Genomic DNA, 26,326 nt, shown 5'->3' with positions numbered 1-26,326 from the left:
ACAGCATCCAGAAAGCTGCTGTTGACCAACACAGGTTTCCTCTTTGTGGGGCCCATTTGACAATGGTGGCTTTAGGCACATTGAAAATGTGATTATGATCAGAATTGATTTCTTGACAGCATACTATCTGTGGCCCATTCTAGAAGATATGGTTTTCTAATTACGCCAGTCTGCTGTCAACTTTTATTACTTGAATTATTTGGATTTTGTTTATCCAAAGAAAGTCTTATTGCCAAATTAGATTCTGCTCATCCTGCCTAGAGCTCATGTATCTCGGAGAATGTAAACTCATTTTCACATAAGTCGAAGCCAAACGTAGGTGTGAACCCTCTCTGAGTGGAACCATTATCCTGAGTTAAACTCAGACGTATACTTCCCAACTTTGCTAGGAACGAAGCACAAGTGAAATTCTTGGGACCAGAGTTTTGCTCAGATTTTAGGCTTCCAGGCCCACTGGGAACATGACCCAGGACCAAAATAGGACTGTAGACTTTTCTAGTTGTGTATTTTCTGAGACCGATTAGAGAATTTGTCTTGGTGTTTCTGGGTCGATTTCCAAACTTCTCCAGATTTCCATACGCTTCAAAGTGACCATGATGGCTCAGGATTCTGGCTTCCTCCTGACATACTCCAGTGAAAGTAAGGTTTCCTATCCTAGTCTCACACCACCAATTAACTACCTTTAGTTTTTCCCCCACTGACGACTCCACTGGATAAGTCTTTCTTCCCACCCCTCCCCCACTGTAAGATTTCCACAGCTATTTCTTGTTTCCATGAAAAGCAGAGGGAAGGCTCATTCATATCATCGATCCAAGCCTCCACCCTACTGAATGTGTCAGTCCTTAATCTTGCCATAACTTCTGCTTTCTTTCCCTAGAACTGCCACACACAGTCTAATTTCCATTTCCATCCCAACACTAGCATTCAATGTTATTTTTAGGGCCAATTTTCACAAGGTGGTGGGTCTGCATTCTGTTTTTCTCACTTTGTAAGCATGACCAAATCCATAGGAATTAAGAGGGAACCACAGTGTCCCCACCGATACAGACGCTGGGCCTTCTTACAGTGTTGGCAGAAATGCTCAGTCGCTGCTCACCCCGGCACCCCTGCCAGGTGCCAGATAGTTCCTATCTGTACCTCCACAGGATGAGATGTCATGACCTGTGAGCCCCTCACCTAGTTGAGGCCACAGTCATTCAGTCCACAGAGGCAGGGTCTGCCGTGCAGTCAGCTGCTCCCACCACAGGAGTGGTCTGCCCAGTTAGGTATAAACTGGTGCACAAAGTCCCCAGATCAGAAAAGTTAGTAGGCAGTAAGATGCAGTATGCTTGGTACCAGAACTGTGTGAGCAATTATGGGAGTGGTCTTCTAACGTCAGAAGGTGCCTCAGAATTGGGCAGTGTCTTGTTTGAGGCATACTCACTGTAACTTCTGTGAGGAGAAGGTGTGGAAGGGATGCAGAAGAGACCCCAGGGAACTCTGGCCACCCTCCTGTCCCCCAGGAGCTCTGTACAGCTTGGGGCAGAGGGTGAGGGTGTGTGTGTGTGTGTGTGTGCGCGCGCACCGCCTTCCTGATCTGGGAGCAGGTGTGTGTCCTGCCACAGTAGAGTGTGCCAGGTGGTATAGGTGTATGTTGGCAGAGGGAGAAAGAGAACCTGCCATTTTCTCCTAATTTGTAAGTTAATTGCTAAGGGCCTCTGCAACATTTTTAATATGTGAAGAACCTTTGAACAGCTGGCAGGTACCAAATAAAATAATGGGAGTGGTGGGAAAGTGCATTCTTCTAATGAGCTAGTTGCTTCACATTGTGCCTGGCACTGGTAGGTGCTCAGTCTCAGTCCCCGGGAAGGCAGGAACATGATATTTTTTCAGCAGAGGCAGTGTAACATGGAGATTAAGAGCACAGACCACAGAGGTTCAGATCTCCGTTCTGCTGCTTTCTTGCTGTGTAACTTCAAGCAAGTTAATGCCTCGGTGTCCTCATCTGTAAGAGAGAGTTCTACTAGTATCCATTAATAGTTGTCATTAGGAATAAAATGAGTGAATATAGAGACCACTTAGAACAGTGCCCCGCACCTATTATTGTTGTTGTTAAAAAGTGTTGGTAGCATCAGCAGGAGCAGCAGCCACGTGAAGCTCCCCGCTAGGGCTGGCTGCCCTTCTCTGTGTCTAAGGGCCATTCTGGAAATAGTCCTGAAAGCTTTTTAACTAGCCCCGGATTGCTAATCTGGGGTTCCTTTAGCTGCCAGGTCACTCCCTGCCGCATAATCAGCTGTTCCTCAACTTGTACTTTGTGGGCTTTTTCTTCTCTGGGGCTGCCACTGGGCAGCTGTCTCTCTCAGGTTTCATCCTCCTTCTAAATATAGTCCAGCTAATTTCTGCCCTCTCATCAGGTTCAAAGGGCGTGGGACTTAGAACGGGAATGGTGGTTGAGAAATCAGCCTTCATCCTATTCCAACTTCTAGTCTTCCGACGTTTTGTCATCCCCGAGGGTAGAACTTAAAAGACAGCTTTACAAAAAGACAGTAGAATGCGAAAAGATACTGCTTCTGGGAACTGATGCAAGGGTAGATCGGGGTTCCTTCCCAGACCAGGCCGCGAAGTGAGGTGATCCCTGTGCCTCGCCTCACACCTGCACTGACCGACTGACAGATCCATTTGCAGCGGAGGGTTCTTATTAGCGTCTAAGGGGCTGTCCTGGCATTGGCTCTGGTGTAATTGAATGCTCCGGGGAAATTTGATTAAAATGTGAAAAGGACGCTTCCCGGTCATAGAGCTGTATAGGGTGTCCAGTGTGACACCAAGGACGGGCCCAGTTGTCACTGCTGTGTTAGCTGTGGCTGAAGGAACAATTAGTGTGACATTTGGCCGGGCGACTTGAGGCGCTGTGTAGCTATGGTGTCAGCTCTGTCTGACGTAGGATAGGTTAGTGCTGAGCCAGACACTTGCATGTTGTTGCCTTTGAGAAGGAAGCTAGGGGTTCCCTGATGCGGTGGCCTTCTTGCGTCGCTCTTATTATGGTTTTTAGGTAAGGGAGTCACCAGCCCAGTGTTTTCCTGAGAAAACACTGCCATGTTCACCAGGGACTTGTGATATTTGTGCCGAGCTTATTAGCAGTTGCTGATCTCATAGAAAAACTAAGAAAACCTTATCTAGAATGCTGTGGGGTTTTTTCCTTGAAACGTGGGGTTCTGATCTAAAGAGCCAGAGCGGGCAGCCGAAGCATGACTTTGTATTGATCCGTCATGCTCTGGTCGGCAGCGGCTCGGCCGTCTGCAGCCCTGCTGCCATCCCCATCGCAGATGCTCCTGTGCGCTTGCAGTTGCGTGCTGAAACCGCGCATCCCCCAGTGAAGAACAGTTCCAGCTCGGAGAGGCTTCATCACAGCCCTGACACAAAAAGACAAACAGAAATCTGACTTGCCATGTTATCCATCCAATAAAAAAACCACCCAAGGGTAGGAGAATAGATATTCATCACGTCCCAGCAACTCAGCCAAGCCTGGGAGTTCAAGCGCAATATTTCTGGGTGGATTTAGAAAACCTTCCCTTGGCAAAGCAAAGAGTTCTCGTTCTGACAGCTCTTTTCACCAGTGGGCCAGCCTGTCTGGGTTAGAACAAAGGGACTTCTGCTTGTCTGATTTGGGCCGGATAGCGGTTTTCTCCTTCCCCAGAGGTTTGCGGAAGTTTGAATACTTTTCCATAAGTTAAGCAGAACCTCTTCGTTCTGCCTGCATTTGCCTTTATCTGCAGTCAAGCCTTGGCTGCTGAGGTGGCCTTTGCCCTGGTTTAGCATGAGCAGAATAGTAACGTTGGCTTGAAAAGAGATTCAAGAGATGATTATGGGATTATTCAGTAGGCTTGTCACCAGAGAATTTATCTGTTACAAAGGGCACGTAGATTATTTTTTATTATGGAATTTAGCAACCGTATGCCTTTGTGTATTTTACAGCATCTATAACAGCTGAACTTTCAGAGCACTTTTGTTAGTATGTCTTGCTTCTTCCCAGTATCTTATTTTTCCAAAAGTTCCTTTGCTTAACGAAGGTTTTCTGAAAGGGGCAAGGGTGAGAGCCTTACCCATAGTATAAAGTTAAAAAGATTATTTCAAAGAAAGCATGGTTTGGTTTGAATTGCAGCAGGTAAGGGAAATCTACTAAGCATGTGTTCCCTCTGTATTTGGAAGTTTTGGCTTCTTATATGTGAGAAGCACATATTTTCATTTTTCTTATTGGAAAACAAAGGATGGACTTAGCCAAATTTTTTGGTTCTGCCAAACTGAAATGAGCTGGCAGTTAAGTGCCATAGTAGTTAAGGCACTTGATGAGTGCCTTGGGGTTACTCTTAGGCATGATTGTGGCAGTTCTGATATTTAAAGGTGAACATGGCATGATACAGAAGGAGCATTCACTTGTGATTTTCTTAAAAATGCACATGGCAATGGCAGGCATCGATTCCATTCACAGGTGCTTACCACATAGCTGCCATGTCCCAGCACTGACTTAGCTCTAGTTGTAGAGTGAACAGGACAGGGTGACCCCGCCTGCCAGAGCTGACACTTCAGAGGGGAAGACAGTAGAATCTTCTTCAAGTCCCTTTGAAGACTGTTTTCACAGAGCAAGAGGATAGGCAGGGATACGCTGTGTTGGCTCAGAAGACCTGGAAGCCACTGCTGCCTCCATTGGTCATGTGGTCTGAGTGGATCACATGTGCCTGAGTTTTTTCTCATTTTGAAAACATTTGAAAACCATTTCTATCACTTCTTGGGACGATGTGAAGATAAATACAGTTATGATCCACTTTTGATTTTTTTTAGAAATAGAATATTCTCTTTTCCTTCTTGATTTGCTTCCTCTCCTGCCTTCTTACTCTCGCAATCCCGGGGACTTCCAGCAGAGGAGAGACCTGCAATGAGAAAGGACAGTCAACTCAGGCCAAACATCGTGGGCCAGAGGATAAAGGATGCAGCTCGAGGGTAAAGGTCGTAGGGCACACAAGGCTGACGGTGAGAGGGCTGGTGAGTTTGGGTGAGAGTGGGCATCACCCTTCTCTGGTTCAGCAAGCCAGCTTCTCTGAAATATGTTCATTCTTGTGAGAAAATGCTAGATTAGAAAAATGCACAGTGACAGTAGTAGAAGTTGAATACTTGCTGTTTACTGAAAGTGATCAGAATCTCCTGGTGCCATTTGTGTTTAAGAAAGTTCAAGTAGATGTCCCAGAGGAGGCAGAGGGTGATGGTTTCAGATTTGCCTTCAGAATGCTGAGCTTTCATTTTTTGGTGTGTGTGTGTGTGTGTGTGTGTGTGTGTGTGTGTATATATTTTGTTTTTTTTTTTTCTTAACAGAATGAAGTTGGCCTACTGGAGTTCTTCCAGAATGTGATAAAAGAAACTAGGGCAGAGCCAAAAAAAGTAACTAGTTGGATCCTCAACAATTTTCTGGGTTTTTTAAAGCAACAGAACCTTGCTGTCAATGAGAGGTGAGTGGGGTCTGGGAATTCTTTCTTCCTTTATGATGAACTCTGTATCCAGAAACAGTTGAAGTAGGGCAGGGCCAGTGTTTTGTTCTCCCTCTTGCCGCTCAGGATCTCCTGACAAGACACACGCACCCCCTGTGAATTCCAAATTCTAAAGCTGTCCTCTATCGTATCTGAAATTTCATTTATTTGTTCAAATTTTTGTCCGTGCTGTCCTTTGTACTGCGCTGGAGCTGTGGGCCTAAAGATGAGTAAGACAAGAGAATACAAGCTGGGGGGGGGGGGGGGGGGTGGCATATAGGCCTGTAAGAAAACAGGCAGTCACCTAAGTGTGATCCTGTTAGGCCAGAGGTGCATGGGGTGCCCTCAGTGGACACAAAGTGGGCCTGACCCAAAGCCGGAAGGTGAACAAGGTTTCCCTCAGAAGGGGATGCTGGAGGTAGGCTCTGAAGACTAGTGGGAGCTGCCAGGTGATGAGGGGCAAGGGCATTCCAGGCAAGAGAGTAGCCATTGGACACTCAGAGGCAAGCAGGTGTATAGGATCAGGAAACCCAGAAACTCTGGGGTGCCAAGGAGGCAAGCAAGAAAGCTCAGGAGAAAGCCACAGAGGCTACCATGCACTTCTGTCAGCAGCTCTCAAAGCCATAGATCTCCGGTCCACTCCAGTGTCACTTTGAGGGAGTGGAGTTGGAGGAACAGACTAGAAGCAAGGAGCCTGTTGCTGGAGTGCCAGTGAGAAATGCCAAGGGCCTGAGCCGAGGTAAATGGGGAGCAATTATCTCACATTGCACAACTTCCAGTTCTTACTTGGACAGTGGAGTGAAATGAAGGGCAGCGTTTTTCAGTCTAGCAAGAAAGAGCTAGAGGGGGAGGAATAAGTTCACAGGGACGGGGTGGGGCAGGATGCCATGTTCCATTTTGGACGTGCTGAGTTGGGCTGCCTGTAGGACAGACGTCCCCCTCGTGGGGATACCCAGGAGGCAGGCAGATATATGATCTACCGCTGACAAGAGCTATCTGGGAGGTATCAATCCTAGAGTTCTCATTTGTTCATTATTCAGCACATGTTTATTTAGACTCCGCTCTGTGCAAAGCACTGGGCTAAACATGGGGAAGACCAGTCAGCACAACAGATGTAGTCTCTCCTCTCAGAGCTGACAGTCTAGAAGCTGGTGATTTAAAAGCAGTGAGCTCAGGTGCTCTGAGAAGGAGAAGGTAACAACTAAGCTAAGGCCTGAGGGAAGGATGAGTAAGGTTAGGCCGGCAAAATCCAAGAGGTAAAAGTGTTCCAGGATAGGGAATAGCACGTGTAAAAATCTTGAGGTGAGTCTGGGCATCACATATCTGGGAACACAAGTACATAGTCCAGTAGAGGTGGAACTTGGACTTAGGGGCTTAAAGATAGTTCTTGAAGTTGTTGAAACAGAAGAGAATCCAGGAGGGTGTGGCCTCATCGGGTAGCTGAGGAAGGAGCTGGAGATCCTCTAGACTCTAAGTGAGAAGCGTGGGCAGAGAAGACGGCAGAGGAAAAGAAATGGCAGAGAGGAGGAAATCTAGGACAGAGTGTCACAGAAGCCAAAGGAAAGGAAAGTTTGCAGAAGGGAAGAGTAAGCAGCAGATTGAAGTATAGGGAGTGAAGGAGAGAGAGAGGATGAGGAACCCTGGGCAGACAACCGGGCCCTACCCGGCTAGGTCCCAGAGGGAAGTGGAACCCCATGGCAGCAGGTGTGCCATTGTCTCCGCAGCATCCCATGGCCGTGGAGAGTGGGGGAGGGGGACAAACGTACATTGGTACATGATTCCAAAACATTGTTGGCTCAGAGAAGGTCACGCTGTACAGTGCCAACTTCACTTTCAGCCTTTTCAGTGTGTATATGCTGCAGTAATGCAGCCAGTTGGCCACAAGTTCACTGCCTTACTTGGCTCCTCACCAGCAGTGACCTTGGACAAGTTCCCTTCCCTGACCCTCCATTTCTTCACTATAAAACAAAAATGGCAATACCTGCCTCTGAAGGTTTTTGAGCAGAATATACACAGTGCCTGGCACGTAGCAGGCCCTCGGTGTTAGTTCCCTTCTCTTTGCCTGGTTGGTATTTTAAGTACCAAAACAATAGCCACCCTCAGCCCCCTAAACTGCTTTGGCATCTGTTGCCTCTCTGTTTTTCATTCCTGACCTTTTAGGATTGACTTCTCTTCAGACACTCCACTCTTTACACATAAAATATTGTGGCCATTCAGCAAAGGCTGGAGCCATCTAGAAAAGTTTATGGAGGAGAGACAACTGTACCAAAGCCTTAAAGAATGGAGAGGATTTGGTGAGGCCGAGGTGTGGGCAACACCTGTAGAGAGCCAAGGCTGGGAATGACAATGGACTATATGTTTTTAGACCAAGGAGGAACATAACTTGTAGGAGCAGAGGGTGGGAAATGGCAGGAAAGCACAGCTGACTGTATGATTGAAGCAGGGCTGGAGTATGAGGCTGTGGAAGGGTCATAGGGGAGGATAGCCACAAATCCAGTAAATGCAGTAGGGCACAACTCTATACAGTGCATGTGGTAGGACAAGGAGGACCCCATCCTGCCCCTCACGGAGCTCGCCATCTCCTGGGGAGGACTAGACTCATGTGTCAGTATTTTAATCCGAGGCAGAAGGGGGTGCTTCTGTTGTAGACACAGTACGATGGGAGCAGAGAAGAGGGAAACTCATGTTGGCCAGAAGAAGCCAGGAAGGCTCCATGATGTGGTTTGAGCTTTTGGAGGAGTTGTAAATCTGATCTTTAAATTTATGGTTTTCCATGTCATTGGCTATGATTGATGATGTTGGCCTAGAGTCACTGAATTTTAGTCTTGGCAGAGACCTCAGACAACTTCTGGTTCAACTCTCTCCTTTAGCAAACGAGGAAGTCTAGGCCCTGATTAGTAAGGGGACATACCTCAGGTTGCACAACCCCTGAGACCAGGAACCAAGTCCCCTGACTTTCAGACTAGCATCTTTAGATGTCAGTCTGAAATTACAGGGTTTACTTATCAACCACGTTGGTAGCTGCTACAGGTGCTGAGGCTGATAAATGAGCTTGTTGAGTGAACTTGGAGCTCCTCGTCTTTACCCAAACAATTCATAAGCACCAGAGTTTTAAGAACCCAAAGGGTACCCAATTCTGAATAAACATGTATGGAGTTGTTCGAAAAGCAGGTAAAGAGGGAGTTTACGTAACAGTTAATAATTCTGTTACACAATTTATATAGAACAAGAACTGAGGATCCAAAAGTAAGCTGTAGTAGCTCTCTTCCTACACAGTCCATAGAACCATTGTTAGCTGGACTGGAGACACCAGCCTCGCCTTGGAACAAACATTAATTAATGAGCATCATCAGCCACTGCAGTGAACATTTTCAAAGCTTAGAACGGCAGTAGCTATGGAGCTAGCAGTAGTCTTACGATAACACTGACAGGGAACACTCTAGAGGTCAAGTTGGCAAGAAGTGATTTTGCAAATTAGCATTCATCTTTAAAGACCTGTCAGAAGACTGGTGTTTAAAGGGTCCAACCAGAAAAGCTCTTGTTGAACTTGGCTCTTCAATTATTTGGAGCATAGGTTCGAAAGTTGTTTTTCTGCTAACTCATTCTAAATTGCTATTAATAACGGGTTTGATTGAGTTAAGAAAGTGGAAATTACAGATCCCTTGACCAAGCGTTTCATGGTGAAATCAGGCAAGGGCCACTGCCCAGTTGTCCAGTCCAGTCAAGTACCCCCAACTTGTAGGTCAGCCAAGGGGCAGCAGTTCCTGAGGCGCTAGCAAACCAGGGCAGGCCTTTGAGCCAAGAGTGCCTGACGGTGAAGGAAGAGAAGTCCAGTGTGACATGTGGGGACAAGAGTGGGGCTGCAGGTTTGGAGCCTGTTAAAGATCATTCTGGCAGCCCCTGAGCGAACAGTGGTTATTATCTCATAAACCAAAACAGAAACTGTGTGACAGAGACCATATGTGGCCCACAAAGCCTTAAGGATTTGGCCTCTGGCACTTCCCTGAAGAAGTTTGCTGACCCCTTGTTTAGAACATGTTTGGTGAGAGGCAGTTGAATCCAGTGGTAGAGAGAACTGGACCCTGAAGAAGCAGTGGCTGTCTTGGGAACAGATGTGCTTCCGTCCTCTGCCGGCCTGAGGCGGAGGCAGATAATCATATGGAAAAGAGCGCTGGCTCCTCCTCATTAGTAGGCCAGGAGTGCACAAGGGACGATCAAGGATAAAGAAGAGAATGTGGAGGTCCAAGGAAAGGGGTTTTCACAAGAGCCTTTAAATGTAGCCCAGGATTGGGGTGCAGCATAATGGGGAAAAGTTGTTATGCTTGGCACATAATGGGGATGTGATTTTTTTTTTTTTTTTTTTTTTTTTTTTTAAAGAGAACAGCTTCTGGAGAGGGCTAAAGTTAGTATCCAAATGACTGTGCTTACAAGGGTAGATAGTAGCTACTGGTGCTGGATGTTTATTGGTAAAGGTGAGGTAAGAAACCAGGCAGAAGCAAGTGACTGCAAGATCACCTGCAGACATTTTCAAGGGAGGGAAGATCTGAGCATTCGTGAAGGTGCATGATTAAAGCCCCAGGAGAGAGGAAACAGACATGCAAGTGGGATCCATAAGAGTGGAAAGTCATGGAACTAAAAGCATGAGTCGAGGGGTTTGTTTGATGGAAGAAGAGGAAGAGGACACACTAGAAAATTCTGAGTCTTGCAACAGCTGATGACCTTATGAGGTGAGAGGTGAGGGCATGTGCCAAGAAGGAGACCGTCTGGAACAGGTGCTTGGGTTGGGGCACCCAGTAGGGGTGCAGGGAAGCCATCAGGATGGACACAAGGATTATTGAGTTCCAAGAGCCACCTGGTGTCCAGGGCCCACTTAACAGAAGCAGGACAGGCCGACTTTGGGCCAGAAATGAGTGTGGGGATTGAGATGAGCCACACATTTCTCAGATGAGGGGAAGGGGCTGGGTGTGTGTGGCTGTACAGGTGGCAGTGTCTGCTCCCAGAATCCATGCTGGGGATGGAGTCGTGATCCCAAAAGAGCTCTAGGCAGCTGGAGGAAGTTGGCAGATGGGGAAGATCCCTCTGTACATGCATGGGCCTCCGGGGATTGGAGGCTGGCACGCAAAGCTTAAGCCTTTCACTGTCAGATTCTTTTTTGGTGGAGACACATTCACTGTCACAGAACCAGCATTATCTGACAGCAGCAAATCCGTAGCTTGTGCTTCGGCTGCCATTATGTTGCAGATCTGCAGTTTGTTTATTTAACTGATGAGTGGGGTCTTCTACCCACAGCATGGCAGGTACTGATCTTTAGTTAGCCCTGACATTTCTAAATTTAATGTATGCCATATACCGGATAGCTGTCCCTGTTGGGAAGAGCTCTGTGACACCAATATTACTGACTATGTGTCAAGCATTTGTGGGGACAGAAAGGTGAGTGAGAAATCTCCTGTGCTGGTAGGTCAGTGGAAATATTTTATAGCGTACATTGATGGCCTAACTAGTGAATTAAGGTCATTAGATGAAAGGCAAAGTATTTTTAGTTATGTTCTATTTCTGTTCTTCTCTGTCTCCACATCCCTGATATCAACTCATGTGGGAGAAGGGACCTTTTCTTTGCTGCATGCTCTAGAAATCCAGTTCAACGTCAGTGCTTATTATGGGCTCTACATACTGTCTGCACTCTAATTAGCCACTGTATTTTCTAGGATTGCAGAACACCCAAGGAACCATTATTTTTCAAACAACCTGACTCTTTATTACTTGTCAGTAATGTGGAAGGTTGGGAAAGGGGTTTATCGGTTTTTTTTCCAGCTCTCTGCCCTTCTTCCTGTTGAGATTTAATCAGAGTGGTTCACAGATGTTCCAAATACCAACTTAATAACACCAGATAGTCTCCAAACTTATTTTCCTCTCGGAATTACCTCTTATCCATACTTTGGGATAAACCAAGACTTTAAGGATGATGGTGTGTCTTTGTGTGTCAGCTGCTTTGAATGAACAGTCGTAATGAGGTTTCGCTGTACTTGAACCAGAGTCCAGTAAGTCAGAGCTGGTGAACTTGCACTCACTGGGTTTGGAATTCACGGAAACTGGATGAGGGTTATGTGGCAGTTTCCTTTTTATTATCTAAGAGCTTACAAAGAAATTAATTGTGATGGATGAGAACTAAGACATAAACAGAAGGTGTTTTCACTTGGCATTAGACATTTCAGAAGCTTTCATTCACACTAATGTGCTATTTATAAGTCATTCCTATCTATTTAAAACTAGTCCCCTAATGGCCCCAGATAAACAGCATTTTATTAGTCTAGTTGCTGTATGTATTTAAAAGTAGCAAAATTGCATATTTAAAAAAAAAAATAGTGTCTAATTCAGTGTTGTCTTTTCACTCATCTAGGCACTCCCCCCATGCAAACACATTCCTACCCCTGAATGTGAATCAGTGACACTTTGGGTTTGGTTGCTCCTTGGCCTTTTTTTTTTTTTTTTTTTTTATCATGGGATCTTGGCAAATAAGTCACATCCTAGAAACGTGGATATGATGAATCCTGGGCCCTTCCGTTGTAAGCCTGGAGAGAACAGTGTCTGTGCAGATGCCCATGAGGAGAGTTAAGGACGGGGATGGCAGTTATCCCATTCCCTTAAAGAAAAGCTCTTACGATTAAAAAGAATTTATATTTGCATAAAAACACTCAGAAAAGTAGCTTTGTTAGCTCTTTTGTTTGAAGTAATTTTTAGGCTGATCTTGCAGTTGAAAATATTTAATTACTGGGTTGTTTTGTTTTTGTTTTTGTTTTTGTTTTTTCTTGTCATGGTTCATGAATTTTGCAGCCACTCCTTTTTCTGACTAATTAAACTGAGCAGTTGTCTGTTGCTACAACTTCTGCCAAACAGCCATTATTGTTGAGTAGTAAAATAAAGAAAAACAACACTAGTCACCGAAATTTGTTATATCCTAAAATACAAAATAAATAAATAAAATAGAGCCCAGTTGGCATATTAGTTCCATTCCTGGGTGTGGGTTTAATTATTTAAACCTACAAAATCAAGTGCTCTGCTTCTGACTAACCATAAATGGGTATGCTGACAGTGTGAAATGTAAATTTATTTTCTCTCCTTTTGGGGGCTGCTAGTCCTGTCACACCTTCTGCGCTGGCTGAGCTTCTCAACTTGCTGGACAGAAAAGCAATCTCTTCATCAGCAGCTAAACAGGTATGTCCACACTTCCTAAAGTTTCCGTCTGCTCTGCTCTCCCAATAAATGTTTTATGCCAATTGCCATCACTAAGTGAATTTCATAACTGAAGAATTAAATGCTTGCATGTGCTGTTTTTCTACTGAAAAGGTAGAAACATTTCATTTAGCAAAGGGAAAAAGTTGGTATGTGCAGTCTAGGTTATATGCTTCTCATCTTGCTAATAACCAGGGGAGTAGTTACTGCTTGGTTTCGCCTGGAATGTTTTCCAAACACGTATTTATGTAAAAGGCAGGACTGCAGCTTGTGGGGGCGTGAGAGCATGTGCACGGCCCCTGCACCCTCAAAGCCAAGACTGGGGGCAGCTTTGGTGGCGCTCCCTGACCCTCTGGTCCTCCTCCATCCTCCACAGCCTCACAGCCAGTGCTAGGGGTTTACTGCTCTTCGTTGCCTGATTGCCTCCTAAAATTCAGTCTCCTGGCAAGGAGGATACGGTCATTCGACAGATACAGTGTCCTCCTCTTGCGCAGTGTCTGTACACTGAGAAAAACAGCAGTGGCTTCAGAGGTGGCCTCTGCTTCATCTCCCTCCACCTGAGAGTCGGAGGTGGGCAAGAGACTCTTGGAATCCAGAAAACTCTTAGAAACAAGTACCAGAGGGATAAAGAACACTAAGCCGGCTGCCTGATCTCAGCTTTGGATATTGAAGCCATCAGTGCTTCAGCCAGAAACGTAATGTGCCTTTAATGGTGCCTTTTGCATTTAATATTTATGCACATCAACAGTAATGACTGGTACGAAGTGAGACTTTGGAAAAGCAGCTGCTTTTGGCTAATTATAAGGCACTATGGAGTGTGAACCCAGCTCTGCACAGTGAAACTGGAGACAGAACGAACAAAGGTTCTGTTTACCCGCCACCCAGTGAGGCTTTCGGATGCAGGGACCTTGGCATATGTAGGAGAGGATTTTGGTTGCTTGGATGTCAGAATACAAATGTTTATGACAGTGCTCGGCAGTAACAGAAACATTAGATGGCCTGAGGGCAGAAGAAAGCTCTCTCTATATATACATAAGAGTAAATGAATTGTAGCATTTGAAATGAAAGGGGAAAAAATTTCTCTTTCTCACTCCTCCTGCCCCACCAGGGAGTGGGAGGAGACAGGGAAGGATGGACAGAGGGAGGGAGAGAGGAAGGAAAGAAGGAAGGAAGGAAGGAAGGAAGGAAGGAAGGAAGGAAGGAAAGGGAGGAGAAGGAAGGAAGGAAGGAAGGAAGGAGTAAAGTATTAGAAATAGGGGTTGATTGTCCTAAGGTGTTAGAGTTTTTTATTTTTATTTTTTTTAAAGATTTTATTTATTTATTCATGAGAAACAGAGAGAGAGAGAGAGAGAGAGAGGCAGAGACACAGGCAGAGGGAGAAGCAGGCTCCATGCAGGGAGCCCGACATGGGACTCGATCCTGGGTCTTCAGGATCAGGCCCTGGGCTGAAGACGGCGCTAAACCGCTGAGCCACCAGGGCTGCCCAGGTGTTAGAGTTTTTTAAAAAGAAATTACAAACTAGAGGGAGCTCACTGGTATGCTAGGTTGTTTCTAGTTTTGTTTCTGAAGTATTGCTTTCAGTTTAGTTATGATTCTGTGACACAAAGAGAAATTATCTTTAAAAATTTTTTTTAATTTTAACTTTTTAAAAGATTTTTATTTATTTGAGAAAGTAAGACAGAGAGCATGTATGCAGAAGCATAAGGGAGGAGCAGAGGGAGAAGCTGACTCTCTACCAAGCAGGGAGCCTGATGTGGGGCTTGATCCCAGGAACCGAGAGTCACGACCTGAGCCAAAGGCAGACACTTAATCAACTGAGCCACCCAGGCAGTCCAAAAGAGAAATTGTCTTAACAGCTGGCAAAAGACATTCAGCTGTCCCTTTTTCTGTGGACAAAACAATGCTGTGGGTTGTCTGGGGCTCTGAATGTCAGGTGAAAGAATGTGGGAAAAAAGAAATATGAGGGATGCCTGGGTGGCTCAGCGGTTGAGCCTCTACCTTTGACTCAGGGTATGATTCCAGAATCCTGGGATCGAATCCCACATCGGGCTTCCTGCATGGAACCTGCTGCTCCTTCTGCCTATGTCTCGGCCTCTCTCTCTCTCTCTCTCTCTGTGTCTCTCATGAATAAATAAATCTTTTAAAAAAAATCTGAGATTGCACCTCTGAAGTCCCATAGGTGTTATGTGTATATGGGTTTTTTGTTATCTCTAAAATAAAAGCTCTTTCTACTGTAAAAAAAAAAAAAAAAAAAAAAAAAGGAAGGAAGGAGGAAGGAGGAAGGAAGCCTAGTACAGTGAATATGATTGGTTCAATGGGAAGAAATGGAAAATACTAGGTAATTAATGCTGACAGCTGGTTCATATATAGCTAGGGCCACCTTTGGGTTCTATCAACTTCCAGCATGTTATGCCGATGTATGCCGGCATAAAGCTCCTGTTTACACTATTCCCTTGGGAGTTTTGCTTTTTTAACTTTTCTACTTTGTTTCCTGTTTTTAAGAAAATCACTTACTGATTTTCTGGTGGAAAAAAAAAAAAGTCTTATTCATTATAAAGAATTTAGTGCAGAAAACTACAAACATCTTCAGATCCTACCACCTTGAAAGCACTACCATTAATACCGGGTGAACACCATCACAGGTATCCTTCACGCACGTGTAATTAGAAGAATAGATTGATGAGACGGACAGACACGAGGTTAGAAATGAAGACGTTAGAAAGTAAGAGGTTATAGTCCCCCCTTTTTTTAAGTTTATTTCTTTATGAAGTGGACAGTTCATTGTTTTTAGTATATTCACAAAGCTGTGCAGCCATCACTACTGTCTAATTCCAGAACATTCTCATCACATCGAAAAATAAGCCGTTAGCAGTCACTCCCCACTAACTCCATTCCCTTGGTTACCACTAATCTACTTTCTGTCTCTTTGGATTTGCTGACCATTTGATGTAAATGAACTTCTACAACATGTAGCCCTTTATGTCTGGCCTCTTTACTTAATGTGATACTTTCAAAATCCATCCATATTGTAGCTCATGCCAGTACTTCATTTCTATTTTAGGCTAAAGAATATTCCATTGTAAATAGATGCCACATTTTGTCTATCCATTCGTCAGTAAATGGACATTTGAGTTGTTTCTAGCTTTTGGCTCTATTTTTTTTGTAAGATTTTATTTATTTATTTATTCATGAAAGACACAGAGAGAGGCAGAGGGAGAAGCACGCTCCACACAGGGAGCCTGATGTGGGACTCGATCCCAGGACTTCAGGATCATGCCCTGGGCCGAAGGCAGGTGCTCAACCACTCGGCCACCTGGGCATCCCTAGTTTTTGGCTCTTATGAAGATGCTGCTTTGAACATTTGTGTTCAGATGTTTTGGTTTGAGCATATGTTTTCAAGGTTCTTGGGTATAGAGAATGGAATTTCTGGGTCATATGGTAATTATACATTGAACGTTTTGAGGAGCTGCCCATTTTCCAAACTGGCTGCACCCACCACTAACATTCCCACCAGCAATGTACGAGAGTTCCAATTTCCCCATATCCTCGCCATCCTAGTAGGTGTAAAGTGTATCTCACTGTGGACTTGATTTGCATTTCCCTAATGACTAACTACATTGAGCATCTTCTTGTGTCTTCTATAGTGTACTCTTCTTAAAAGAAAAACATTACAGTTAATTTTTACTAAATTTAACAAAAGAATCCAAGTAGGCCTTGGGTTTGAGAAACCCTGTGAGCCAGAGGGTACTCAAGCAGAGCAGAAAAATTCTCTGCTTCCACTCCTTATGGGTGTTTCCCTCTGACAGAACTGGAAGAGGTTCCGGTAGTGATTAGATGACCAGGAGATGAGGAAAAAAGTTGACCAAGTAACTGACTCCTAAGGATGACACATTCATAGAAAGAATCATCCTGTCCTTAGAACATTCTGAATTCTGGGGCACCTGGGTGGCTTAGCCTGTGAGCATCTGCCTTTAGCTTGGGTTGCGATCCTGGGGTCCTGGGGTCAAGCCCTGAGTCGAGCTCTCTGCTCAGCAGAGAGCCTGCTTCTCCCTCTGCATCTGCTGCAATCCCTGCTTGTGCACGCATATTCTCTTTCTCTCTCAAATAAATAAATAAAAATCTTTTTAAGAAATTCTGAATTCCAAAGAATTTCCCACTTTGTCTAACTTATTAATCCATCTCTCTCCTTTACATTGTCCCCCATTATTTCATCCCTTACACCCTTCACTGCTCCTTCCTCGCAGGTGTTCTGGCAATGCTTCTGAGATTTACAAACCTCATCCCTTTGGCACTCTAGAGGCCAGGGGTTGCTACCACGAAGCACCTCTATTTTCCAGAAATGGAAAAAGATGATTTATCATCATGAGCAACCTCCTGGTAACTGTAGACGGAATCCTCTGGATTTCTGTCACGGGATCCAGTTCTACCTGTGGAAGTCGTGGCTAGCAGCCCCCTCTCCTTCCCTCACCAAGGAGAGGGCCGTCAGAATGGCAGTTCCCCTACAGGACAGCATCCCAGGGTCCTGAGCCTCTTGTGACTCAGAGGCCCTGGGTGCCTTCCAGACTGCTGGCCAGCCACAGCCCCAGGAGAAAGCGCACAGAATGTTTCCGCTTTGGGCACGCCTGAAATAGATGTGGATGATCCACGGTCTCCTGGGGATTGTCCAGTTAGCATTTCTAGTGAAACCGAGCTGGCTTGGGATTCCATAGAGATGGAAATTGAATTTTAACATATAGGTGTGCCACTTAACCCATTTCCTCTTGTCTACTTTGGGGTCTGCTTTATTTATTTATTTATTTGCCATAAAATAAAGTCATTTCATTGAATTTTAAAAGATTTGCCTATATCAAATAGGAAACTTTGAAAAACTACTCAATATAATCTGTAATATGATTTTTTTTTTGGCAAATTTTTTTTGGTATTTTTTTTATTGGAGTTCAATTTGCCAACATATGGCATAACACCTAGTGCTCATCCCGTCAAGTGCCCCCCTCAGTGCCCATCACCCAGTCACCCCAACCCCCCACCCACCTCCCCTTCCACTACCCCTTGTTCATTTCCCAGAGTTAGGAGTCTCTCATGTTCTGTCTCCCTCACTGATATTTCCCACTCATTTTCTCTCCTTTCCCCTTTATTCCCTTTCACTATATTTTTATATTCCCCAAATGACTGAGACCATATAATGTTTGTCCCTCTCCGATTGACTTACTTCACTCAGCATAATACCCTCCAGTTCCATCCACGTTGAAGCAAATGGTGGGTATTTGTCGTTTCTAATGGCTGAGTAATATTCCATTGGGGTCTGCTTTAAAGAGAAATCACCAAGCCCATATGTTCTTTAGTAAAACTGTTACAAAATGATTAGATGTTGTCTTCTCCCTTCCAGCGCTTCAGTTCCTGTGCCCTGCTTCTCTTAAGGGCTTGGGTTGTCGTTTGTGCCTTTCTGGAAGAATGACCTTTCACAAGGCTCACTTGCCTTTGAGCAGAGGGGACCTCCCTTTCTGTAACTGTCAGCCCCCTCCCTGCCTTCTCCCTTGAACAGGCCTTTCCTCCACACCCTGACTCTGGAAACCTCTGGACAGGCAAGGGGCCTGCCTGCTTTCCTTCCATCCTTCCTTCCAGATACTTTAAAAATGGTACTAGCTAGAGAAACAGTCAGGTGGTAGTTGAAAGGATGTGTGAATTCCGTCCCTCAGGAGCTGAAGGCTGAGTTTCTGCCCCAGGTGTCAGAACTGGCTCTGTGGTCAGCGAGTGACTGGGGCCTCCCAGCTTGCATGACCCCATGCCTTCAGTGGCCACTTAACACAGATGGCTTGCACTACCCCCGGAACCCCTTGCTACAGATGCCTGTCCTGGGTGGGCAGCAGCAGGGCCTGGGAGCTGCCCGCATAGCCAGGAACAATTGCACTTTGATAGTACTTCCCAGGGTGGTGATTAAACACAGACAAAAACTGAGGATTTATGCTGCAGCACAAAACTGGCAACCCCAGAGGCCATTACGTTTGCGGCAAGAGGGCCAGGGAGCCCTGCAGAGGCTGGCCTGGAGGCCGGCGGCCCCCTCGGGCTCCCCTGCTGCTGGGCTTCAGCCAGGAGTGCATAGTCTGGGTCTGAAACAGGACGGAGCACAGGATTAGTCTACTGCGTCGTCCCCGGGGGCTGGGGCTGGGCTGCAGTGGCCACTTGACTGATTGGAAAAGTCAATAGGCTGATGTGTTCCAACTGGGGGTGGAGAACACTCCAGACACAGCTCCCTTTTGTTCCTGGAGGCTGCTGAAATGTTCCCTAGCGTCACTCCTTTGTACCCCTGCCCTACCTCGCCCTACTTTCTCAGGGAGCGGCCAGCTCTCTGCGTTTAAAAGTATCCATCGTAGCATTGTCCTGCTTTTCCTCCTGAATGCCGTGGTTTGGCAGTGATCCCCGGGCTGCCTCACACCACCTCTATTCTGGTGCTTTTGGCCCGGGCAAATCCAGCCTTGTCGGGTCCCACTGTGTTAGGTGCCAGGAAAGGCTGACCTCCGGGTCATTCTGCGTGGATCCGCTCTGTGCTGTGAGCCGGGGTGGCCGTTGCAGGCCAGGAGAAATGGTGCAGGCCCGGGAGCGGCCTCCTGTGTTTGCCAGGCGTGCCTGTTTCCAGGTCTCTGGGCTTCCCACCTCATTTTCCTGTAAAGAGTCACTGCATAGATTCTTGGTAGGCAAGTCCTCACAGGTGATTTCCATTTTGAGCCAGCAGATCTGGATCCCTCTTGAGATTTCTACATTCTCTTCCTGAATGTTGAACATGTTAAATGCACATTTTTAGGAGACCATGCAGAGGAACAAAATAAACACTAGTCAAAGTCTAAATACCTACCAGAGGGATAATTTAATTACATTATGATAAATACACCTGATATTAAATTTTTTATTGATATATAAAAGTAGTTCTGTCAAAAGTAAAACAAAAGCAGGTCACAAACTGTCCATATGTTATAACTGCAACTATGTTACAAAACAAAAATATGGGAAGGAAAACACTAAAATACATTTGTTATCTTGAGGGAATGGAAAGTGTAGGTGTGATGTCTTTTTATCATTTAGATTTCCTTATTTTCTACAGTGAACGTGTATTGACTTTTTAAGTGAAGTATAGGTTGCACACAGTATTGGCATTAATTTCAGGTATATAACTTAGTGATTCAATATTTATCTACATTATAAAATGATCACCATAACTCAAATTACCGTCTGTTACCAAAGTTACTACAGTATTACTGACTGTGCTCACTATGCTGTACTTTGAATCCCTGTGATTTGTTTTATACTGTAGGTTTATACCTCTTAATCCCTTTGATATATTACCCACACACACAACACCATTTTGTTCTCTCTGCATCCGTGAGTCAGTTTGTTTTTAGATTCTACATATGTAACGAACTCATATGGTATTTTTATCTCTGACTTATTTCACTTAGCATAATACGTTCTAGGTCCATCTGTGTTGTCACAAGTAGCAAGATTTTCTTTTTTATGATTAATATTTTTTTGTGTGTGTGTGTATATGTGACATCATCTTTATTCATCTATCAGTAGACATTTGGGTTGCTTCCATATCTTGACTATTGCAAATAGTGTTGCAGTGGACATAGGGGTGTATATATCTTTTTGAATAGATGTTTTCATTGTCTTTGGATAAATACCCAGAAGTGGGATTACTGGATCATATGGTAGTTCTATTTTTAATTTTTTTTTTTAATTCATTAGAGACATAGAGGCAGAGACACAGGCAGAGGGAGAAGCAGGCCCCATGCAGGGAGCCCGATGTGGGACTTGATCCCGGGACCCCAGGATCACGCCCTGAGCTGAAGGCAGGCGCTCAACTGCTGAGCCACCCAGGCGTCCCTATTTTTAATTTTTTGAGGTCCCTCCATACTGTCTTCCACAGTGGTTGCACCGGTTTACATTGCTACCAACAGTTCACGAGGGTTCCATTTTCTCCACGTCCTTGTCAACACTTGTTTCTTGTGTTTTTATTTTAGCCATTCTGACAGAAGGTATCGCATTGTGGTTTTGATTTCCATTTCCCTTCAGATTAGTGATATTGAACATCCTTTCATGTGCCTGTTGTCCACCTGTATATCTTCTTTAGAAAAATATCTGTTCAGGCCCTCTGCCCATTTTTAAATTAGATTTTTAGGGTGGGGGGAGGGGAGGGAAACACCTGGGTGGGAAACCCTTGGGTGGCTCAGTGGTTGAGCATCTGCCTTTGGCTCAGGTCGTGATCCTGGGGTCCTGGGATGATAGAATCCTGCATCCGGCTTCCCACAGGGAACCTGTTTCTCCCTCTGCCTGTGTCTCTGCCTCTGTGTCTCTCATAAATGATTAGATTAGGTAGGTAGGTAGGTAGGTAGGTAGGTAGGTAGGTAGATAGATAGATAGATAAAATCTTTTTTTAAAAAAAGATTATTGGGGGGTGTTGGTGTTGAGTTGTAGTTCTTTATATATTTTTGGTATTAACCCCCTACCAGATATATCACTTGCAAATATCTTCTCCCATTCAGCAGCTTGCTTTTTCATTTCATTGGTGGTGTCCTTGACTGTACAAAAGCTTTTTGGTTTAATGTAATCCCATTTGTTTATTTTTGCTTTCATTTCCCTTGCCTGAAGAGACAAATTCAAAATAACATAGCTAAGACCAGTGTCCCAAGATTTTACCATTTATTTTCTTTTCAGAGTTTTATGATTTCAGGTCTTACATCTAGGTCTTTAATCCATTTTGAGCTAGTTTTTGGAAGTGGTATAAGTAAGTGGTCCAGTTTCATTCTTTTGCATGTAGCTGTCCAGTTTTCCCAGCACCATTTATTGAAAAGCGTATAGTCTCTGCATTTTATTTCTTGCCACCTCTATCATAGATTGGCCATATCAGTGTAGGTTTATTTCTGGGCTCTGTATTCTATTCTGTTGACCTAGTGTCTGTTTTTGTGTCAGTATCATACTACTATGACTACTGCAGCTTTGGAGTATTGTTTGAAATCAGGGAACATGACAGCTTTATTCTTTCTCAAGCTTGCATTGGCTAGTCAGGGTCTTTGTGGTTCCATACAAATTTTAGGATTATTTGTTCTAGTTCTGTGAAAAATAACATTGATATTTTAATGGGGATTGTATTGAATCTATCGATTTCTTTAGATAGTATGGACGTTTTAACAATATGAATTCTTCCAGTCAATGAGCGTGGAATATTATTCCATTTATTTCTATCATTTTTAGTTTATTCCATTAATATTTTATAGTTCTCAGAGTGTAGGTCTTTCTTTCCGTGATTACATTTATTCCTAGGTATGTTACTCTTTTTGATGCCATGATAAATGGGATTGTTTTCTGATATTCTCTTTCTGGTATTTCATTATTATAAAAACACAACCAGCTTCTTTATATTAATTTTATATCCTGCAACCAAATTTGTTTATTCTAAAAGTTTTTTGGTGGAGTCTTTAGGGTCTTCTCTGTGTAATAGCATATCATTTACAAATAGTAATCGTTTTACTTCTCCTTACCCATTTGGATGCCTTTTATTTCTTGTCTGATTGCTAGGACTAAGCTAGGACTTCTAGTACTATGCTGAAGATAGTGGCCAGAGTGAGCATCCTTGTCTTGTTCCTGATGATGGAGGAAAAGCTTTCAGTTTTTATCATTGAGTATGTTAGCTTTGGGTTTATCATGTATGGCTTCTATTATGGTGAAGTGTGTTCCCTCTATACCTACTTTGTTGTAAATCTTCATCATAAACAGATGAATTTTGTCAAAAAAGGTTTTCTGAAAAAAAAAGTTTTTCTGCATCTTTTGAGATTATCACAGGATTTTTATCCTCATTTTGTTAATGTAGTGTATCATGTTGATTGATTTGTGGATATTGACCCATCCTTGCATCCCTGAAGTAAATCCCACTTGATCATGGTGTATGATCCTTTTAATGTATTTTTAAGTTCAATTTGTTAATATTTGGTTGAAAATTTTTGCATCTATTGTTAAACATGGACATTGGCCTATGATTTTTTTTTTTTTTTTTTTTTTTTTTTTTTTTTGGAGTGTCCTCAGTTTTGTTATCAAGGTAATGCTGGTCTTGTACAATGAATTTGAGTGTTCCTTCCTCTTCAATTTTTTAGAATCCTTTGAGAAATATAGGGATTAACTCTTTTTTAAAATGTTTGGTAGAATTTACCTGTGAAACTATCTAGGCCTGAACTTTTTGTTTGTTAGGAAATTTTGATTACTGATTCAATTTCATTATTAACAATTGGTATTTTCAGATTTTCGACTTCTTCCTCATTCAAATCAGTTCTAAGAATTGATCCATTTTATTTAGATCGTTCAGTTTGTTGGCATATATATAGGCTTTCAGAGTATCTTTTGCATTTCTCTGGTATCAGTTATAACTTCCATTTCATTGCCAAATTTATTTGGGACCTATTTTTTTCTTGATGAGTCTGACTAAAAGTTTACCAATTTGGATTATCTTTTGAAAGAGGCAGCTCTTGGTTTCATTAAATTTTGTGTGTGTATTTGTTTTATGTCTACTCTGATCTTTGTTATTTCCTTCCTCTTACTAAGTTTGGGCATTGTTCTTCTTTTTCTAGTTTCTTTAGGTGTAAGTTTAGATTGTTTGAGACTTTTCTTGTTTCTTGAGGTAGGCCTGTATTGCTGTAAACTTACCTATTAGAACATTTGCCTGTGCTGCATTCCATAGATTTCGGAATGCTATGTTTCCATTTTCAGTTGTTTCAAGGGAATTTTTTTTTAATTTCAAATTTAATTTCTTTGACCCATTGTTTATTCAGTAGCATGTTTAGCCTCCACATGTTTGTGTGCTTTCCAGTGTTTTGGTTTTTTTTTTTCCTTGAAATCATATCTAGTTTCACATTATTGTGGTCAGAAAAGATGCTTGATATCAGTCCTCTTAAATTTATTGAGACTTGTTTTGTGGCCTAACATGTGATCTCTCCTGGAGATGTTCCATGTGCGCTTGAAAAAAAAATATCTATTCTGCTGTTTTGAGGTGGTAGGCTCTGTGTTTATCTATTAAGTCCGTCTGGTCTAGTGTGTCATTTAAGACCACTGTTTCCTTATTGATTTTCCATCTGGATGATCTATCCATTGATGTAAGTGAGGTGTTATCGTCCCCTACTATTATTGTACACTTGACCCTTGAACAATACAGGTTTGAGCTGCACAAATCCACTTATATATATAATTTTTTTCAATATACATTAGAAAGTTTTTGTTTTGTAAACAAAGAATTTCTTTCACTTTGTCTTATTTTTCTTGTAAGGCATCTAACAGTGTTTTGTGTAAGACAAGATTGATGTAGGTACTGACATGATTCTTGTGAGCAGACAACTTACAGTATTGATAAGTACAGTATAGAAATGTATTTCTCTTACAATTTTCTTAATATTTTATTTCTTCTAGTTTATTATAAAGATGCAGTATCTCATACATATAACTACAAAATATGTGTTCATCGACTGATGTGTTATCAGGCTTCTGGTCTACAGTAGGCTGTTAGTACTTAAGTTTTGGGAGAATCAAAAGTTCTGTATGGTTTCTGACTGCACAGCCAATCAGCACCCCTAACTTCCATGTTGTTCAAGAGCGAAATGTATTTTTGTTAGTTACCCCCTTTATGTTAATATTTGCCTTGTGTATTTAAGTCCTCCTGCATAGATACAATTGTCCTATCTTCTTGTTGGATTGATCCCGTTATCAATACGTAGTGCCCTTTGTCTTGTTTTACAGTCTTTGTTTTAAAAATCTATTTTGTCTGATACAATTATTGGCAACTCAGCTTTCTTTTCATTTCCATTTACATAGAATATCTTTTTTCATCCCTTCACTTTAGTCTTTGTGTGTGTTTATATCTGAAAGGAGTCTCTTGTAAGGCAGCATTTTGGAGTCTTGTTTCTTTTATCCATTCAGCCACCCTGTATCTTTTGAGTGGAGCATTCAGTTCATTTACATTTAAAGTAATTGGTAGGTATGTACTTGTTATCATTTTGCCCATTGTTTCCTGGTTGTTGTAGCTCATCTCTGTTCCTTTCTTCTCTTACTCTCTTCCCTTGTGGTTTGATGAATTTTAGTGTTATGTTTGGATTTCTTTTTTCTTTATCTTGTGTGTGTCTATTATTAGTTCTTTGGTTTGTGGTTACCATGAGGTTCAGAATATAATACCCTACGTATACCGCAGCCTTTTTTAAGTTGATCACTTAAGTTCAAACACATTCTAAAAGGATTACATTTTTCCTCCCCTTCCCATTGTGTTTTGGAGATCATATTTTAGATCTTTTTATTTTGTGTATTAACTGATTTTTGTAGAGTTGGTTTTACTACTTTTGTCTTTCAGCCTTCATTCTACCTTTACTGTATGTGTGCTTTTATCAGAGATTTTTTTGTCTTTCACAATTTTCTTACTTTTGATTGTGGCTTTCCTTTTCACTTACAGAAGTCCCTGTAGCATTTCTCTTTCTCTTTCTCTCTCTCCCTCTCTCTCTCTCTCTCTCTTTTAAGATTTTATTTGTTTATTCATGAGAGACACAGAGAGAGAGAGGCAGAGACATAGGGAGAGGGAGAAGCAGGCTCCATGCAGGGAGCCCGATGTGGAGTCCATCCCAGGACTCCAGGACCAAGCCCTCAGCCGAAGGCAGACGCTTAACCGAGGAGTCACCCAGGCGTTACCCCCTGTAACATTTCTTCTAAGGCTGGTTTAGTGGGGAATCCTTTAGCTTTTCTTTCTGGGAAACTCTCTCCTTTGATTCTAAATGATAATCTTGCCAGGTGTAGTATTAATGATTGTAGGTTTTTTCCTTTTGGCACTTTGAATATATCATGCCATTGTCTTCTGATCTGCAAGACTTCTGTGGGAAAATCAGCTTAGAGTCCTCTGGGGTTTCCCTTGTACATAACTAGTTGCTTTCCTTTTGCTGCTTTTAAGATTCTCTTTCTTTTTCTTTTTGCTTTTCGTCTTTGAAGATTTCCTCTACCATCTTTCAGAGCCCGATCCATTCTTCTGCATCCTCTCATTTCCTATGGATTCCTTGTTCTGTATTTTTCATTTCAGTTACTGTATCCCCCAGCTCTGATTGGTTCTTTTTCATATTTTCTCTTTGTTGTAGTTCCGTGTCCATCCACTCTTCTCCCGAGTTTGGCAAGCATCTTCATGACTGTTACTTTGAACTCCGTATTGGGTATATTGTGTATCTCCATTTTGTTTAGTTCATTATTTTGAAATTCTGTCTTGTTCTTTTGTTTGGAACGTATCCCTCTGTCTCTTCGTTTTGCCTCTCTGTATTTGTTTCTATGTATTAAGCAGATCAGCTACATGTCCCAGTCTTGAAAGAATAACCTTCTGTAGGTGTCCTGTGGGTCCCAGCAACACAGCCTCTCCTGGTCACTAGAACCAAGTACTCCAGGGGTGTTCCCTCTGTGGGTTGCATGCACTATTTTGTTGTACTTGACCATTAATGCTCCAGGCACACCGGGGAGCTTGGGCGGCCCCCAACCCAGCTGTCTATAATGCATGGCTGTGACTGTTGTAGGTTATGCTCGTGAGGACCAGCCAAGTCCACCCA

The 26,326-nt window shown here is 43.2% G+C and overlaps 1 protein-coding gene across 2 annotated transcripts in view; it reads left to right on the top strand.

The window, feature by feature from the left end:
- The window catches only part of GATB (glutamyl-tRNA amidotransferase subunit B), an 89,825-nt gene that overhangs the window by 57,645 nt on the left and 5,854 nt on the right, over positions 1-26,326 (top strand). For both annotated transcript variants that reach the window (XM_072724825.1, XM_026016591.2), the window contains 2 exons: positions 5,344-5,477; positions 12,629-12,707. In XM_072724825.1, the coding sequence (XP_072580926.1) occupies positions 5,344-5,477; positions 12,629-12,707 (213 nt within the window). The remainder of the gene's footprint in view (positions 1-5,343; positions 5,478-12,628; positions 12,708-26,326) is intronic.

This window comes from Vulpes vulpes, chromosome 10 (assembly GCF_048418805.1).
Source record: "Vulpes vulpes isolate BD-2025 chromosome 10, VulVul3, whole genome shotgun sequence".
In the NCBI taxonomy this organism is placed as follows: Eukaryota; Metazoa; Chordata; class Mammalia; order Carnivora; family Canidae; genus Vulpes; species Vulpes vulpes.
The sequence above is the reverse complement of the archived record's forward strand: the minus strand, read 5'-3'. Positions and strand labels throughout refer to the sequence as shown.